This window comes from Pseudorca crassidens, chromosome 3 (genome assembly GCF_039906515.1).
Source record: "Pseudorca crassidens isolate mPseCra1 chromosome 3, mPseCra1.hap1, whole genome shotgun sequence".
NCBI lineage: Eukaryota > Metazoa > Chordata > Mammalia > Artiodactyla > Delphinidae > Pseudorca > Pseudorca crassidens.
This window is the reverse complement of record NC_090298.1, coordinates 83048530-83066785: the sequence shown is the minus strand read 5'-3', so window position 1 is coordinate 83066785 and position 18256 is coordinate 83048530. Positions and strand designations below refer to the sequence as shown.

General features: G+C 35.7%; 1 protein-coding gene across 1 annotated transcript in view; it reads left to right on the top strand.

The window, feature by feature from the left end:
• The window catches only part of SLCO6A1 (solute carrier organic anion transporter family member 6A1), a 107370-nt gene that overhangs the window by 19023 nt on the left and 70091 nt on the right, over positions 1 to 18256 (top strand). The window contains exons 5-6 of the mRNA XM_067730222.1: positions 6119 to 6240; positions 7097 to 7209. Of these exons, the coding sequence (XP_067586323.1) occupies positions 6119 to 6240; positions 7097 to 7209 (235 nt within the window). The remainder of the gene's footprint in view (positions 1 to 6118; positions 6241 to 7096; positions 7210 to 18256) is intronic.

The window sequence follows — 18256 nt, the reverse complement described above, 5'->3', positions numbered from 1 at the left end:
ACTTGCCATTTCCCCCTTACCCCCAAGCCCTGGCAGTGATTCTTCTACTTTTTGTTTCTAAGAGTTTGACTATTTTAGACACCTCATATAAGTGGAATCATGAAGTAATTGTCTTTTTATGACTGGCTTATTTCACTTAACATAATGTCTTCAACGCTCATCCATGTTGTAACATATAACAGTATTTCCTTCTGTTTTAAGGCTAAGTAATATTTCATTGTATGTATAAACCACATTTTCTTTATCTATTCATCTGTCAGTTGACCTTTAGGTTACTTCAACCTCCTCTTGGCTATTGTGAATAATGCTACAATTAACATAGGTGTGCAAATATCTCTTTGAGACTCTATTTTCAATATTTTTGGGATATATACCCAGAATTGTTAGATGGTATGGTATTTCTGTTTTTAATTTTTTTGAGGAACTTCCATATTGGTTTTTTTTTAACAGCCATCCTAATAGGTATGTATGAGGTGATATCTCATTGTGGTTTTGATTTTCATTTCCCTGATGATTAGTGATGTTGAGCATCCTATCACATACTTGTGGGCCATTCATATATCTTCTTTGAAGAAATATCTATTCAAGTCCATTGCATATTTTTAAAATCAGATTTTTATTTTTGTTGAGTTGAGGCAGTTCTTTCTATATTCTGGATATTAGCCCTACTCCAGATACATGGTTTGCCAATATTTTCTCCCAGTCTATAGTTTTTCTGTTCACTCTGTTGATTGTTTCATTTGCTGTGCAGTTTTTAAGTTTGACGTAGTCCCATTTCTCTAATTTTTTTTGTTGCCTGTGCTTTTGATGTCATATCAAAAAATAATTGCCAAATCCAATGTCATGGAGCTTTCTTTGTATGTTGTTTTCTGGGAGCTTTATTGTTGCAGGTTTTATGTTTAGATCTTTAATCCATTTTGAGTTATTTTTGTATATATTATAAGGAAAGGGCCCAACTTCATTCTTTTGCACATGAATATCCAGTTTTTCCAGCACCATTTATTGAAAAGATTATCCTTTCCCTGTTGTGTATTCTTTTCATCCTTGTAAAAGATTATTTGTCCATATTTACGAGAATATATTTCTGGGATCTTTATTCTCTTCCACTGTTCTATATATCTGTCTTTATATCAGTACCATACTGTTCTGATCACTATAGCTTTGTAATATATTTTGAAACCAGGAAGTGTGAAGCCTTTGTCTTTATTTTTCTTTCTTGGGATTGTTTTGACTATTTGGGATCTTTTGATATTCCATATGAAATTTTAGGATTTTTTTTTTCTATTTCTGCAAAAAATTCTGTTGAGGTTTTGATAGGGATTGCATTGAATCTGTAGACCACTTTGGGTATTAAGGGCATTTTAACAATATTGAGTCTTCAAATCCATGAGCATGTATGTCTTTCCATTTATTTGTATCTTCCTTAATTCCTTCAGCAATGTTTTGAAGTTTTCAGTGTACAAGTCTTTGCCTTGCATGCTGCTCATTGTTAGTGTATAGAAACACACTTGATTTTTGTGTTGACTTTGTATCCTGGAACTTTGCTGAATTCATTTATTAGTTCTAACAGTTTTTTTGTTTGGAGTCTTTAGCATTTTCTAAATAGAAGATCATGTCATCTGCAAACAGAGGTAATTTTACCTCTTCCTTTCCAATATGGATGCCTTTTATTTCTTTCTCTTGCCTGATTGTTCTGGCTAGAATATCCAGTACTATGTTGAATAGAAGTGTTAAAAATAGGTAGGTGTCTTTGCCTTGTTCCAGATATTAGAGGGAGAGCTTTCAGTTTTTCACCATTGAGTGCAGTGTTAGCAGTGGGCTTTTCATATATGGCTGTTATTATGTTGGGTAATTTCCTTCTATTATCAGTTTGTTGAGAGTTTTTACAATGAAAGGGTGCTAAATTTTGTTGACTGCTTTTTCTGCATCGAGATAATCATGTGCTTTTGTCCTTCATTCTGTTAATGGGGTAAATCACATTAACTGATTTTCATATGTTGAACCATTCTTGTATTCCAGAATAAATCTCACTTGGTTATGATGTGTGATTCTCTTAATATGTTGTTGAATTTGGTTTGCTAGTATTTTGTTGATGAATTTTGCATCATTATTCATCAGGGATATTAGTGTGTAGTTTCCTTGTAGTATCTTTGTCTGATTTTGTTTTCAGGGTAATGCTGACCTCATGGAATGAGTTTGGAAGTATTCTTACCTCTTAATTTTTTTGGGAAAGTTTGAGAAGGATTGGTATTAATTCTTCTTTAAGTGTTTGGTGGTACTCTCCAGTGAAGCCATTTGGTCCTGGGATTTTCTTTGTTGGGAGGTTGTTTTTTTTTTTTTTTTTTTTTTTTGCGGTACGCTGGCCTCTCACTGTTGTGGCCTCTTCCATTGCGGAGCACAGGCTCCGGACGCGCAGGCTCAGCGGCCATGGCTCACAGGCCCAGCCGCTCTGTGGCATATGGGATCTTCCCAGACCAGGGCACGAACTCGTGTTCCCTGCATCGGCAGGCGGACTCTCAACCACTGCGCCACCAGGGAAGCCCTGTTGGGAGGTTTTTGATTACTGATTTGCTCTCCTTATTGGTTCTGTGTCTGTTTAGATATTTTATTTTTTCATGATTCAGTCTTCATAGGTTATATGTCTCTAGAAATTTTTCCATTTATTCTAGGTTATCCAACTTGTTGGCATAAAATTGTTCATAGTATTTTCTTATGATCCTTTCTTATTTCTGTAACATCAGTTGTAATATCTTCTCTTTCATTTCTGATTTTTGTTATTTGAGTCTTTTTCTTGGTCTAAAGGTTTGTCAATTTTGTTGATTTTTAAAAAAAAATCAACTCTTAATTTAATTGATTTTCCCTATTGTTTTTCCATTCTATGTTTCATTTATTTCTTCTCTAGTCTTTACTATTTCCTTCTTTTTGCTATATAAATATGTATTTTAAAAAATTAATTAATTAATAATTTATTTTTGGCTGCATTGGGTCTTCGTTGCTGCACGCAGGCTTTCTCTAGTTGCAGCGAGCGGGGGCTACTCTTTGTTGTGGTGCGCAAGCTTCTCATTGCGCTGGCTTCTCTTGTTGCGGAGCACAGGCTCTAGGTAGTTGTGGCTCACGAGCTCTAGAGCGCAGGGTCAGTAGTTGTGGCGCACGGGCTTAGTTGCACCAAGGCATGTGGGATGTTCCCGGACCAGGGCTTGAACCTGTATCCCCTGCATTGGCGGGTGGATTCTTAATCACTGTGCTACCAGGGAAGTCCCTAAATATGTATTTTTAAAGTTATATTTAATTATGTATTGGGAAATGGTACTATAAGTGACTTATTGCCTTTTTTATTTCTCTCATTAAGATGACGGAGTTAATGAAGGAGATAAAAATCTACCACTACAAGAAAACAGAAAGGTCCGCCCTCCATTTCTGAAACTCTGGTTTTATATAAACGTAGAACTAATTAAAACTGAGGTACAGAAGCCAACTAGCTCCTCTTATTTATTGCCAAATTGCCAACTATTTCCATAGTTATTTATTGCTACAGATAGTATGTGGAAGCTCTCCTCCTAGCTCCCCTGCCAGCTCATCTGGGTTCTTACCTAGCCATAGTGAAGTTTTGGTAGCTGGAAGGGGCAGGGTAGGTGGGCAGATAAAGTACCAGAGAATATGTGTTGGATGTATTTTTTTTGACTCTCTAAATTCACTTCCACCTTTCTAAAACCTTCTCTAGTCTCTTTTCTTCCCCAGGAGGCTATATTGAGAGCCTCAGCATAATCCCTTGAACTCTGGATTTCAGTTGGATTTGGCCAATGAGAGGCACTGGCAAATGAGAGGGCAGGAGCAAATTAAGGCTAGGGTATTATCCTTCCAGTTTCTGCAGGAGTTGTATCCAGATTGGCTGTATTCCTATTCTAAAGATGACGCCTCCTTTGAGGCTTCCTTTTCCATTTATTAAGCAGTCTTCCACTTGACATTAAGGCTTGTCATAACAGTTTGCTACTGTACTGCTGACTCCATAATTTTGTGCTGTACCCTGTTCATTTCCCTAAACTCTGCCCACATCACTGGAAATGGTCTTCTTGTCCCTCTCTCTTCAAATTATCTCAGATGAGTACACCATCTGTTTCCTATCAGTATCCTGACTGATACTAAAAATAGTATCAGAAGTAGCTTTAGGATTCCAGAACTAGGTTGCATATTTGTATGCACAGATAACCTCCTTGCTGGGAGTACATTGAAGATAGTTACTAAAATGATCATAGGTTGTAAGATGGGATTAAGTTCAGGGAGGGCAAGACTAGGAAATTAAATAGTTGTATCATTTAATCACTGGAGGGACAGAAGTTATTTTAAGAGTTCTGGGTCATACGGCTTCTTTTAACAATACTAGAAAATATTCGCAGGGAAAAGGAAACATTTAATTGTGTGAATATTAAGTTCTCTCATTGAGATGAGAAAGGGGATGGCCACTATATTACAACTCCACTCAACAGTGGCCTTGAAATCAGGAGATCATTCTAGTGAGTAGAACTTCAGGCTGGTTGTCCACTTAGCATAGAAGGAGGGATGGCCTGAGGTATAAGTTTATACTAATTTATGGTTGGGTAGCCAAGGACTTAGAAAAAGATTTAAAAAAAAAGGTAACCAGGAGGATATGTGGATGAAACTCTTAGAACTGGCACATGAAAAGGGTATGTACTTTGGAAGAGGCTCTTTAATCAGCTGGACAAGATATCCCATCCTGTTAATGTTAGCCAGCCTCTCTCTTTTTTTTCTAACCACCCTAATTCTTCCTCAATAAGCTCATGTGAAAAGTGGCCATGGTGACAGTAATGGTGAGTTTGCATGAGTGCAGTAACATGGACTTCTTCACACTAAGGACAGTCTCTCAACAAGAATATTTACTAGGATATGAGTATTCCTACTGCTGAGTATCCAATTCATCAGTAGTAGAGGTCAACCCTGAGTTCCCGATATGACACATTCATTGGGAGACAAGCTGTCATCAGGTTGATTACTTTGTTCTTAGGTTGGCCCTCTTTTAACATAGAGATTTGTCTTTATAGGGAAAGATACTTATTCTAGGCAGGAATTTTTCTTCTGTACTGTCTTAGTCCATTTGGGCAGCTGTAACAGAAATATTATACACTGGGCTTACAAAAACAGAAATTTACTTCTTGCAGTTCTGTATGCTGGGAAGTCCAAGATCAAGGTGCTGGCAAATTCAGTGTCTGGTGAGATCTTGCTTCCTGGTGTCCTTGCTTCTCCCTGTGTCCTTACATGGATGAAGGGGCAAGAAGTCTATCTGGGGTCATTAATCACATTCATGCAGACTCTACCCTCATGACCTAATCACCTCCTAAAGGCCCCACTTCCTAATACCATTACATTGATACAAAATAATGTCACAGCTGAGAAAATCCCCCACAAAATTATGGCCTGAGCATTACTGGAGACAAAGGATGTTGAAACTGCAAAAGAACTGTGAGTAAAAAGGGAAAAATCAACAAATCCCAGCAGAGGATCCTTCACATTTCCATCTCACCCTGCCCACTGCAAGGCTTTGTAGTTTGCAAAGGCCAACCAAGAAAAACCACAAGGAAGAAAGAAGACAAAGTTCTATCAAAGCATGATTAGGTATGATCACTAGAAGGGTAATACACACTCAATATGAGAGTTCAGAGAAGGGACTATAAGAAAAAGATTACCAAGTATATGTGATTTAAAGGGTCACGTACCCAGATACAGTGTTAGTTGTGCAACTTAAAGGGCCAGGCTTATCCTAAAGAATTGGGCACATGATTTAAAGGGGTAGGAATGATTTCAAAAAAGAGATGAGATTTAGAGTGATGTCTTCTAAATTCATAGCTTCTGTTGGAGAAACAAGTTTAAAAGGAACAGAGAATTACTCTTCGCCACGTGTATGGACAGGGGAAAAGTGGGGAAAGGAAAAAATTTAGTATCCTGCAGGACAAAAGAGAACCACATAATTGGAGAACTCACAACCACTCAATTTCAGCAAAACAATAACAAATTAACAGAAAATGCTCTTTCTTGCTCTGTTTAATCATGGCTTTGTTTGTATTAAAATATACAAAGTTGAAAATTTTCATTTTCTCTATTAAAGTGTTGAAGACAGTGATGATAATGAATGCTGGCAGCAGAGTTGGTGGATTCATTTTGTTATTATTGCAGTTATTGCATGGTCTACATTAATACCATTTTCATGCTTTCCACATGGTATTCGAGGTGACTATAAAAATATAATTCATTAAATTAAAGGACAGTATATTCTTCATCCCTACCAATTCTCAGAATATGGCTGAACTGCATTTCTTTCTGTGTACATTTCGTTCTGTCATGGACATACAGTGACATGTGCTAGTATTATTTGAACAAATAAAGCCGCATGTAGCCAAGTATTATTTATGTACCAGGCTTTCATTAGTACATGTTCTTGCTTCTTGTCATTCCTCTTTAAAAATGCTTTATATCTAAAATTCAGAAGTTTTCTTAAAGAAAGAAGCATATTTAAACCTATTTACCTATCATGATTTAAGGCATGTATTACCCCATAGAATTGTTGTAAGATAGAGTAATAACTATTAAAATTCTTCTGGAAACACTAAAATATACATGTAACGTTAGAGAAATCGAATACTTTCCTAATGGTAGTACATTTCATTGGCACAAAATATTTTTAGTAATATCAAAGTTTGTGCTTTTATATTTTAGGTCTATGCTGTCAAATACTGTAGTCACCATATGTGGCTATTTAAGTTTTAAATTAAATTAAAAATCCATTTACTCAGTAGTAGGAGCTACATTTCAAGTATTTAACAACCACAGTACAGCTAATGGCTACAGTACTGGAGAGTACAGAAGAGTACAGATATGGGAAATTTTCCTTATCATAGAATTTTCTTTAGTACAGCACTGTTTTAGAAGAATGTGCCTTTTAGTTAGATTGACTTTAGCATGTTCAAAAACAGCTCACTTGCCATTTCAAGACAAACTGGGTGTATTGGGATGTGTATGTATGTTTATAATATGTGTTTTAGTTATTTGAACATGTCATAAGATTCTTTTACTTGTTAACATATAGGCACAGTGAGGATAAAAGCCGGAGAACGTAAACAGCCTCATTTGTTGGACAGAGAGCAAACAAAAGATCAGGAGTTTGGAGCTAGTATCAAGGATTTATTTGCTACTTTTGGGGTAAAGTAAAATTTTACATAAACAAGCAAATTAAATTGACATGTACAATTCTTTTGTAGTGGATTTAAGAAAACAACTATAAAGTATTCAGCTTAAATCTGAGTGGAACTTTTGAAGTCTTAACCTACTCATTTTATAGGTAATGGAAAATAGAACCCATTTCACCTAAGTGGCATCACCAAGAACTTGACTAGTGTCAAAGACTGGTACCAAGTATTTTTCTTTCTTCTATTGCTTTTAATTTGACTTTTATATTATATTGAGTTTATTTTCTCCCTGCATAAATAAATAAGCCATTTAATAAGATGACAAAGGGGGCTTCCCTGGTGGTGCAGTGGTTAAGAATCCCCCTGCCAATGCGGAGGACATGGGTTCGATCCCTGGTCTGGGAAGATCCTACATGCCGTGGGGCAACTAAGCCCATGCACCACAACTACTGAGCCTGCACTTTAGAGCCCGCGAGCCACAACTACTGAAGCCCTTGGGCTTAGAGCCTGTGCTCTGCAACAAGAGAAGCCACTGCAATGAGAAGCCTGCGCACCTCAATGAAGACCCAACACAGCCAAAAATAAATAAATTAAATAAATAAATTTTTAAAAAACGACAGAGGTATTAACGTTATCTTTTTACTATATTTAAATAACTTAGAAAAGAACTTTAGAAGTTAACAAATCTTCTCACAAACATCTTTTTTTTTTCATTTAGAAATGTTTATCTTTATTTCAGAATGACGTATAGGAAGGACCTTACCCAGATAAAGGTCCTGTCAGCCCTTCTCACAGGTTATGACTGCGTTTTGCTTCTATGGACCCACCAGTCAAAGCAGCAAAACTAATGAACATCTTATTTTATAGAAAATAATCTCATCTGAGTATCAAATGGAGAAGAACTCTTCGTTTTCTGGGTGAGAAACACAGCCTACAGTACAGACATAGTGGGGTTAAAAAAAAGCAACTTCTAGTGATTCTTTATTCAATTTGGTTTTTCTTTTCCTATTCATAACTTCATCCTTTATGTTGTCTGAAGAACTGTGTTTCTCACATGTAGGTTTTATCAAGTCATTTTCCACAGTACTTGGCAGGTGAATTTCACACTCTTTCACTGGGACTTTGAAGACCCTTCACAATACCATCAACTGAATTTTCCTACCTCATCTCAGAAATTTATCCCTATCTCCCCCACTTCTTTCCTGGATATATTGGGTACTTTTATAATTCTCTACCTTTGTAGATGTAAATCTCTCTACTTCAAATGTTCTTCTCTCTCTTCTCCATTTGAGAAAAGCTCTTTGTCAAATCTTACCTTACATTCCTAGGCAAAATGAGTTCCTCTCTCCTTAATGCTTTCATAGATGTTTGTTCAAAATATCATATATAAATGTATATATTGGATGTGTACAGATAGTACTTTTTATTATAATAGTTTAATTCTTCTTAAAATGAATAGATTTGTTGTATAAAATCAGAAATTTTGTTTACTTGTTTTCATTCAAACACAAAAGTGTTTATTTTTTATCAAATCATGAACTCTTCCCAGTAATGGATTATATTTCATTCAGATTTTTATTTAATTTTAATTTTTACAAAATATTTCATGTGTATATTTTAACAGTACTGAAATAAGTTGGGTATAACTTTTTCACATTGTTAAAAATTAAAATACAGTTGTTAAAATATACTTTTCAGAAAATTTAAACATGATTTTTTTTTTTTAAATTATTGCCAGGCAAGAAACAAAAACAAGCCAATTCCAATATTTCTTTCTTGGAAATAGAGTGCTTTGATTGCTAGTGTTAGGATACAAAATAATATAATGTCCAGTTAACAGTCTTAGACTTCTAACACCTGTCTGGGTGGGTAACTAGAAGATATCTTAATCTTTTTAAAAGTTTATTAGAAAGGACTTCCAGAATGTCAGAGTGAGGAGCTTAGAAATTCTTAAGCTCCAAAAAGCAGTAATTGAAACTGGCAAAATTGTCAACAACCATTTCAAAACTCTGGAAATTAGGATTACACTTTGAAAATCACTGATTTATCAAAGATTTTTCTACTTACCCTAATTCTGAAAGCACAGTTACAGAGCAGGTTCTGCACATGTCGTTGGCTTGTAAACTTAGTTTCTGATAGGTGCCTGTTCTAGGAAGAAGGAAGGTTACAAAAACCGAAAAGCACCTTGTGATATTCCTAACACACTGCCACAAAGTGGCCAAGAGCAAAACAGTAGTCAAAATGAAGTTTCCTTGCTTTGAGCCCACCTGGACTTCATATAAATAATAATTTGAGAAATTCTCATTTTCATTTATCAAGTACAAATTGGTGTGTAATTTAAATGGAATAACTTGTTACTCTTTTAAAAAGTTAAACTATTTTTTTTGTTACAACCTGATAGAACCATACCCATTTAATTTTTAAATGATTACAAGTTAACTGTTGTTGAAGCCCACCATTTAAAATGATTCTTAAATAGTTTTGGGGACGTTTATGTGCCTTAGTTTCTCTTCTATAAAATAATGGTAATAGTAGTGCATATCTTATATACATACTTAGAATTAAACGTATTAATAGATGTAAGGTGCTTAGAACAGTGCCTGGCGCATAGTAGTACAATATAACGGATTGTTATTTTAGTTTTTCTTATTCATCTCTTTTTAATTGTGTAGTGTCACTGTGTTTGGTATTTGTATGATCAGGCCACTTAAGGTGGCTGTTCTCTGGCTCTCTGTACATTCCTCTGCTCCACCAGTGCCTGCTTCACCTAAACCCTACTCACCTGACTGACCTTTCTACACACTTGCCCCAGGCCCAGCTAGTGATTATTCTTATCAAAGGGGCAGTGAGAGGTGTGCCGCTCTGCTAGTTTCCATGGTAACCTGGTGAGCCAACCTGACTCCCCCTATAACTGGCAGTCCCTGCCCCTCCTCCCCACCCCCGCACCCCCAGCAAAGCCTGCTGCCATGTCTTGTCTGCTGGACTGCTGCACACGATGAGATGTCGCTCCAGGACCTTGCCTCAGACATGTAAGCTCCCCCATCCATTAAACCATTGATGTCTCTGTCACTGACTCCAGGCTCTTTCTTCAGTCTTAAAGCTGGGCAGGCACTGGCCTTATAGGCTTGTGGGGTGCAGCCCAACAGTATTAAAGGTAAACTAGTAACTAATACCCATGTCTTTATGGAACTTACGGGTCTCAGTTGTTTTTTTTTTTTTTTGTGGTACGCGGGCCTCTCACTGCTGTGGGCTCTCCCGGACGCGCAGGCTCATGGGCCCAGCCGCTCTGTGGCATGTGGGATCCTCCCGGACCAGGGCACGAACCCGTGTCCCCTGCATCGGCAGGGGGACTCTCAACCACTGCGCCACCAGGGAAGCCCGGGTCTCAGATTAAAAAAACAAACAAACAAACAAACAAAACCCCACAGATTAAAAACAACTGATTAACAACTGAGTAGAGAAAATTGTGTGAAACCTGTTTTAGATGAGGGGTAAAGAAGGCTTCACTGAACAGGGAGCATTTAAATGGAGGAACCTAAAGCATGAGAAGGAGTTAACCATGTGAAGAATGGTCGTTAAGAAAATTCCAAGCACAAGGTACACATGTGGAAAGACCTTGAGGAAGGAAAGATTTGGGTATGTTCAGTTTAGAGAAGACCTCTGTGTTGGAGCATAGTTACTTGGTGGGGAGAGTGATAGAATGATAGGTTGGGGAGACATTCAGACTCATGTCTTTGTGGGACAGGGTAAAAAATTTAGATTTTATTTTTAATGCAGTAGGAAGTCACTAGTTTATTTTAAGTAGGGGAATAATATGAACATAATATAAATTTTGTTTTAGGAACTTTTAAACTTTGTGTAAAAAATGGAATAGAGTGGATTAAGAATTGAAAAATCAGTACAATTTGAGTGTTGTTTCAGGAAGTTTTCCGTATGTGCCATAAAAAGTTGAATTTTTTATTCAGTTGTAGCATATGAGGACTCAATTTCAGGAGCCAATTAAAGAATCACTTGGCCTTCATAAAGTTCAGGGCTACTGATAATAATTTATGTAGGAAGAAAAAAGTAGACGTTCTAGGAAGCAACATGATCTGAGCTTCTGGAGCCATTACAAAGAAAGAAAAATAAAAAGCCTAAAATATGGGGAAGCAAATGTTCTAAAATCCAGGTACCTTATAGACATGTAATGTTAAGATTCAATAGAAAAGCCCATACATCTAGGCTCTTGCCTTTAACGTTATATAGCAGGCTTGAGTTTCAGAAAGAAAACAGAGAGATAACGGGCCTACAAGATTTTAAAAATTTGCAGTGTTTGCTTTCTTTCATAGTTTAGCACCTGCCAAAGATGAGTTTCTTAGTAGGGCATATCTTTTAAGCCATGTTGGTAAAATTAAAGTAAAGCATGTCTTCCCTGATGATAAAGGGTTAGCCAGTGTTCTCTGGTGGGTTGGTGTTTACTTGTGAGTCAGTCAAGCAATGAAGATTATAAAGGAATTCAAGTAAGCAAGAGCAGATTTGTGCAGTGGGTAATGGTTATAATCTCTCCTCAGGTAAGGGCTAGAGATTCTATGACTTTCTGGTAACGAGTAGAAGGTACAACTAACTGTGAGTTTATGCTTCTCTGTGGTAGATCTAATAGGCAGAGAGATTTTCCTTGTTAGGGTCTGTTATTTTCACCTAAGCCCAAAAGTCAGGTTGCACACTAGAGACTGACCACCAGAGAGTAGCATCCTATTTTCTTTGGTGAAAAGCCTTAAGAGAGAGCCAGCTATAGCCTTCTCTTTGTGTCCCACATATATATTCAAGAGTTAACAAGGCTAATGGTGAATCAGGTCTCCCCTTATCCATAGGTTCTGATCTGTTAGCAGGCCTACCTACTAGTGCGACCACTCAGTGGAGACAGTATATAGCATTTACTGCTGTTGAGACCTTATATTGATACAAGTACTTCTTTGATTCTGAGATACACTTTTTCCCCTTGACATTTTAACATCTTTGAAATTGGGTAAGATCTTAAACTGATGGAATCTTGAAATAGCTGTAAGTCAGAATGTAATTGTGACATAGTAGATATTGCCTGATATAGCAAACTTGGTCATGACTATTCATATTATTATTACTTTGAGTTATATACATTAGTGGTGCTGTCCATATTGAAAGAAACTGCTCTTTAACTCTTCAAAAAGCTAATGCAATATTTAAGCATTGAATTGTAAAGTTAATATATATGTAGAAAGACAGAAACAGCAACAGGATATAATTTTTGATACTAGTAAAGCAAATACTTGCTGTTGTAGGAATGATCACTAGTTCACATTTTCTTGCAAAGAAATAGTCAAATGTTTTATGGGACTAAAGTAAAGAATTCCCACAAGTAGAGATAGCTTTATTGTTCTTTTATTGAGATAATCTGCAAAAGGATTGCCTCCCACATGCCAAGTTGTGTAGCTGAGCCAGGAAAACTTGGCATTATCTGCAAATGACCTGGATGATAATGGGTTAATATCTAAAATATATAAATACCTCAGAAAACTCAGAAAAGTTGACATTTTATCTTCTTAATAGATATAATGTATTTCAAAAGCTGGTGAGACTGAAATCTGAGTAACGTAGGACTTTCCGTAAGGAATTGTACCATAATGTGAGTGGTAGTGATTTTTTTTACTTAGAAGTACATAAAATAATGGTGTCTCTTACAGTAGATGGTGTTGGCATTTTAGATTCAATGAAATATGGTATTTCAACCTTTCTGAGCCTCACTTTCTTCAGCCAAGAAATTGGTACAATAATGGTACCTTCCTCATAGGAATGTAAAGTGTACAGATCAGTGCATAGCCCATAGTAAAAACTCAATAAATGCATAAATAATATGAATTGAGATATTGAGATATTTCTGATTTTAGATTAAGGAAGGAAAATGCACAAAAAAATTAGGGGAAAATGTCAGGACAAGATTTTCCTTTATCTTGATAAGTGTGGGTTATCAACTATAAAATAAGAAGATTAAAAAGACTGCTGTGAGGAACTTCATTTACTAAAGGCCTATTGTCTTTCTCCTGTATTAATCCTGTAGTTCAGTACCTCCTGGTTCATGACACTTAGTTGGTATTGTTTGCCTGAAGTTCAGTGACTAGAGGCTCCTGATATAAGGACTAATGGAAAATCATTCCAGCAAACAGATCATTCCAGCCAGTAAAATGTATCACCGTCATTATAAGACTTACTAAAGTTGGTTGAAATACACACTTCCTGATTTTCTACAGTTTTTTTTTTTTAAGGTCTTCTTGTCATGAGTTTTTAATAAAGGGAGCCAGAGAAATGGGTATTTTTAAATGGCTCCCTACTATTACTGTATTTCTTGCTTGGCGTGATATATTTTAGAAAATTCAAGTAAGGAAAGAAAAGAGTTTTATTAAAATGTCAGTAAAGATAATTTTTATAGCTTATTATTTTTATTGAAATGTAGTTGATTTACAATATTGTATGGTTTCAAGTGTACAACATAGTGATCTAATACCTTTATAGATTATATGCTATTTGAAGTTATAAAATATTGGCTATATTTCCTGTGCTATATAATATATTCTTGTAACTTATTATATACATAGTAATTTGTACCTCTTTATTTGCTACCCCCTCTTGCACGTCCCCCTTTCTCCTCCCCACTGGTAATCACTAATTTGTTCTATCTGTAAGCCTGTTTCTGTTATGTTATATTCATTTGTTTGTTTTAGTTTTTATATTGCATAGGTAAGTGATACCATACAGTGTTTGTCCTTTTCTGTCTGACTTATTTTACTAAGCATAATATCCCCCAGGCCCATCCATGTTGTTGCAGAAGGCAAAACTTTGTTCAATTTATGGCTGAGTAATATTCCATTCTAAGTATATATATATATATATATATATATATATATATACCACATCTTCTTTATCCATTCACCTGTTGATGGACACTTAGGTTGCCTCCATGTCTTGGCTACTGTAAATAATGCTGTGATGAACATTGAGGTGCATTATCATTCTGAATTAGTGTTTTTGGATTTTTTTGGATATATACCCAGGAGTGGAATTGCTGGATCATATGGTAGTTCTATTTTTAGTTTTTTGAGGAACCTCCATACTGTTTTCCATAGTGCCTGCACCAATTTACATTCCTAATAACAGTGTACTAAGGTTCCCTTTTCTACCCATCCTCGCCAACATTTATTATTTGTGGTCTTTTTGTTAATAGCCTTTCTGTGGTGTGGTTTTGATTTGCATTTCACTGATGATTAGCAATGTTGAGCATCTTTTCATTTGCCAATTGGCCATCTGTGTGTCTTCTTTGGAGAAATGTTTATTCAGGTCTTCTGCCCAATTTTTAATTGGGTTATTTGGGGTTTTTTTAATATTGAGTTTTCTGAGGTATTTATATAGCTTGGATATTAACCCCTTATCATCCAGATCATTTGCAGATATTTTCTCCCATTCAGTAGGTTGTCTCTTCATTTTGTCCATGGTTTTCTTTTCTGTGCAAAAACTTTTAAATTTAATTAGATACCATTTTTTTATTTTTGCTTTTGTTTCCTTTGCCTTAGGAGGCAGATCAAAAAAATATTACTGTAATTTATGTCAGAGTGTTTTTTCTCATGATTGCTTTAGCTATTCAGGGTCTTTTGTGGTTTTATATAAATTTTAGGATTATTTGTTCTAGTTCTATGAAAAATGTCCTGGGTATTTTTGTAGGGATTGCATTAAATTCTGTAGATTGCTTTGGGTAGTATGGACATTTTAACAATATCAATTCTTCCAATCCATGAACATAGGATATCTTTCCATTTTTTTGCATCATTTTCAATTTTCTTCATCAATTAATCTTATATCCTGTAACTTTACTGAATGCATTTATTAGAACTAACAGTTTTGTGATGAAGACTTTAGGGTTTTATATATGTAGCATCATGTCATCTGAAAATAGGGACAGTTTTATTTCTTCCCTTCTGATTTGGATGCCTTTTATTTCTTTTTCTTGTCTGACTGCTGTGGCTAGGATTTCCAATTCTGTGATAAATGGAAGTGGAGAGAGTGAGTATCCTTGTCTTTTTCCTGACTTTGGAAGAAAAGCTTTCAGCTTTTCATTATTGAGTATGATGTTAGCTGTGGGTTTGTCCTAAGTGGCCTTTATTATGTTGAGATATGTTCCCTCTATACCCACCTTGATGAAACTTTCTCATGAATGGGTGTTGAATTTTGTTAAATGATTTTTCTGCATCTATTGAAATGATCACACAATTTTTATGCTGTTTTGCTAATGTGATATATCACATTGATTGATTAGTGGACATTGAACCATTCTTGCATCCCTAGAATAAATCTCACTTGATCATGGTGTATGATCCTTTTTATATAGTGTTGAATTCAATTTGCTAATATTTTGTTGAGGATTTTTGCATCTGTATTCATCAGATATTTTGGCCTGTAATTTTCTTTTTTTGTGTGTCTTTATCTGGTTTTTGTATGAGGGTAGTGGTGGCCTTGTAGAATGAATTTGGGAGTGTTCCCTCCTCTTAAATTTTTTGAAATAGTCTGAGAAGGATAAGTATTATATCTTCTTTATATGTTCGGTAGAATTCCCCTGTGAAGCCGTCTGGTCCTAGACTTGTTTGCTGGGAGTTTTTTTTCTTACAAATTCAATGTCACTACTAGTAATCAGTCTGTTCAGATTGTCTGTTTCTTTTTGATTCAGTTTTGAAAATTGTATGTTTCTATAAATTTATCCATTTCTTCTAGGCTGTCAAATTTGTTGTATTCCCTTATGATTTTTTGTATCTCTGTGATATTGGTTATAATTTTTCCTCTTTCATATCTTATTTTGTTTATTTAGATCCTCTCTCTTTTTTCCTTAATGAGCCTGGCTTAAGGCTTATCAATTTTGTTTATCTTTTCAAAAAAACAAAACAGCGCTTGGTTTTGTTGATCTTTTCTATTATTTTTTGGTTTCTATTTTATTTATTTCCTCTCTGGTCATTATTATTTCCTTCCTTCTGCTGACTTTAGGCTTTGTTTGCTCTTCTAATTCCTTTAGGTGGTAGTTTAGGTTGTTTGTTATCGAGATTTTTCTTGTTTCTTCAGGTAGGACTGTATTGCTATAAACTTCCCTCTTAGAACTGCTTTTGTCACATCCCACAGACTTTGGAAATTTGTCTTTTTATTTTCATTTTTCTCAAGGTATTTTCTGATTTCCTCTTGGATTTCTTCATTGGCCCATTGGTTTTGTAGTAGTATTTTGTTGTCTGCACAAGTTTATGTTTTTTCCTGTAATTGTTTTCTAGTTTCATACCACTGTGGTTAGAAAAAATACTCAATATAATTTCTGTCCTCTTAAACTTGTTGAGACTTGCTTTGTAGTGTACATCTGATCTGACCTGGAGAACACTCCATTTGCACTTGAAAAGAATGTGTATCTGCTGTTTTGGGATGGAATGTCCTATGGATGTCTATTAAGCCAACTGGACTAATGTGTAATGTAAGACCACCATTTCCATATTGATTTTGTGTGTGGATGATGTGTCCATTGATGTAAGTGGAGTATTAACATCCCCTACTATTATTGTGTTATTTTTAATTTCTCCCTTTACATCTGTTAGTGTTTGCTTTGTATTTTTAGGTGCTCGTCTATTACGTGCATATATGTTAATGAATGTTACATCCTCTTCTTATATTGATCCCTTTGTTATTATACAATGACCTTCTTTGTCTTTTATTATGGACTTTTTTTTTTTTTGCGGTACGCGGGCCTCTCACTGTTGTGGCCTCTCCCATTGTGGAGCACAGGCTCTGGATGCACAGGCTCAGCGGCCATGGCTCACGGGCCCAGCCACTCCACGGCATGTGGGATCTTCCCGGACCGGGGCACGAACCCGTGTCCCCTGCATCGGCAGGCGGACTCTCAACCACTGCGCCACCAGGGAAGCCCTGGACTTTGTTTTAACATCTATTTTGTCTGATATGAGTATTGTAACCCCAGCTTTCTTTTCATTTCCATTTGCATGAACTATCTTTTTCCATCCCCTCACTTTCAGTCCATGTGTGTATTTAGGTCTGAAGTGAGTTTCTTCTAAGCAGTATATAGATGGATCTTGTTTTTTTCTATCCAATCAGGTAACCTTTATCTTTTGATTGGAGCATTTTCCCAATGACATTTAAAGTGATTATTGATAGGTATATACTCATTGCCATTTCATTACTTGTTCTGGTTGTTTTTATAATTCTTCTCTGTTCTTCTTATCTTAGTTTTCTCCCTTGTGGTTTTATGATTTTCTTTAGCAGTATACTTGTATTTCTTCCTCTCTAGTTTTTGTGCATCTGTTGTAGGTTTTTGATTTGTGGTTACCACAGGCTTCATATGTGTTGACCTATAACACTATCTACTTGTATTAAGCTGTTCTCCATTTACATTCAAACACATTCTAAAAGATCTACATTTTTACTCCCCCATACATGTTTTGTGTTGTTGATGCCATATTTACATTTCCATATTTATCCCATAACTCTTTATTATATTATAGTTGATTTTACAATTTTTGCCTTTTAATCTTTATACTAGCTTATTTAAATGGTTGATCCATAGCCTTTACTATATATTTGCCTTTCCTAGTGGGATTTTTCCTTTTTCATAAATTCTCACTTATTGTTATAATCTTTTCTTTTCCACTTAGAGAATACCCTTTAACACTTTGTTTAGGGTCAGTTTAGTATTAATGATTTCTTTTTGTTTTTTTCTGTCTAAAAAGTTCTTTAACTCTCCCCAAATCTGAATGATAACCCTGCTGGGTAGAGTATCCTAGGTTGTAGGATTTTCCCTTTTAGAAGTTTAAATATATCATGCCACTCCCTTATGGCCTGCAAAGTTTCTGCAGAAAAATCACTGATAGATCTATGGGGGTTTCCTTGTACGTGACTCTTTAGTTTTCTCTTGCTGGTCTTTAGAATTCTCTCTTTATCTTTAACTTTTGCCATTTTAATTATTGTGTGTCTTGGTGTAGATATCTTTGGGTTCATCTCTTTTGAGGCTCTCT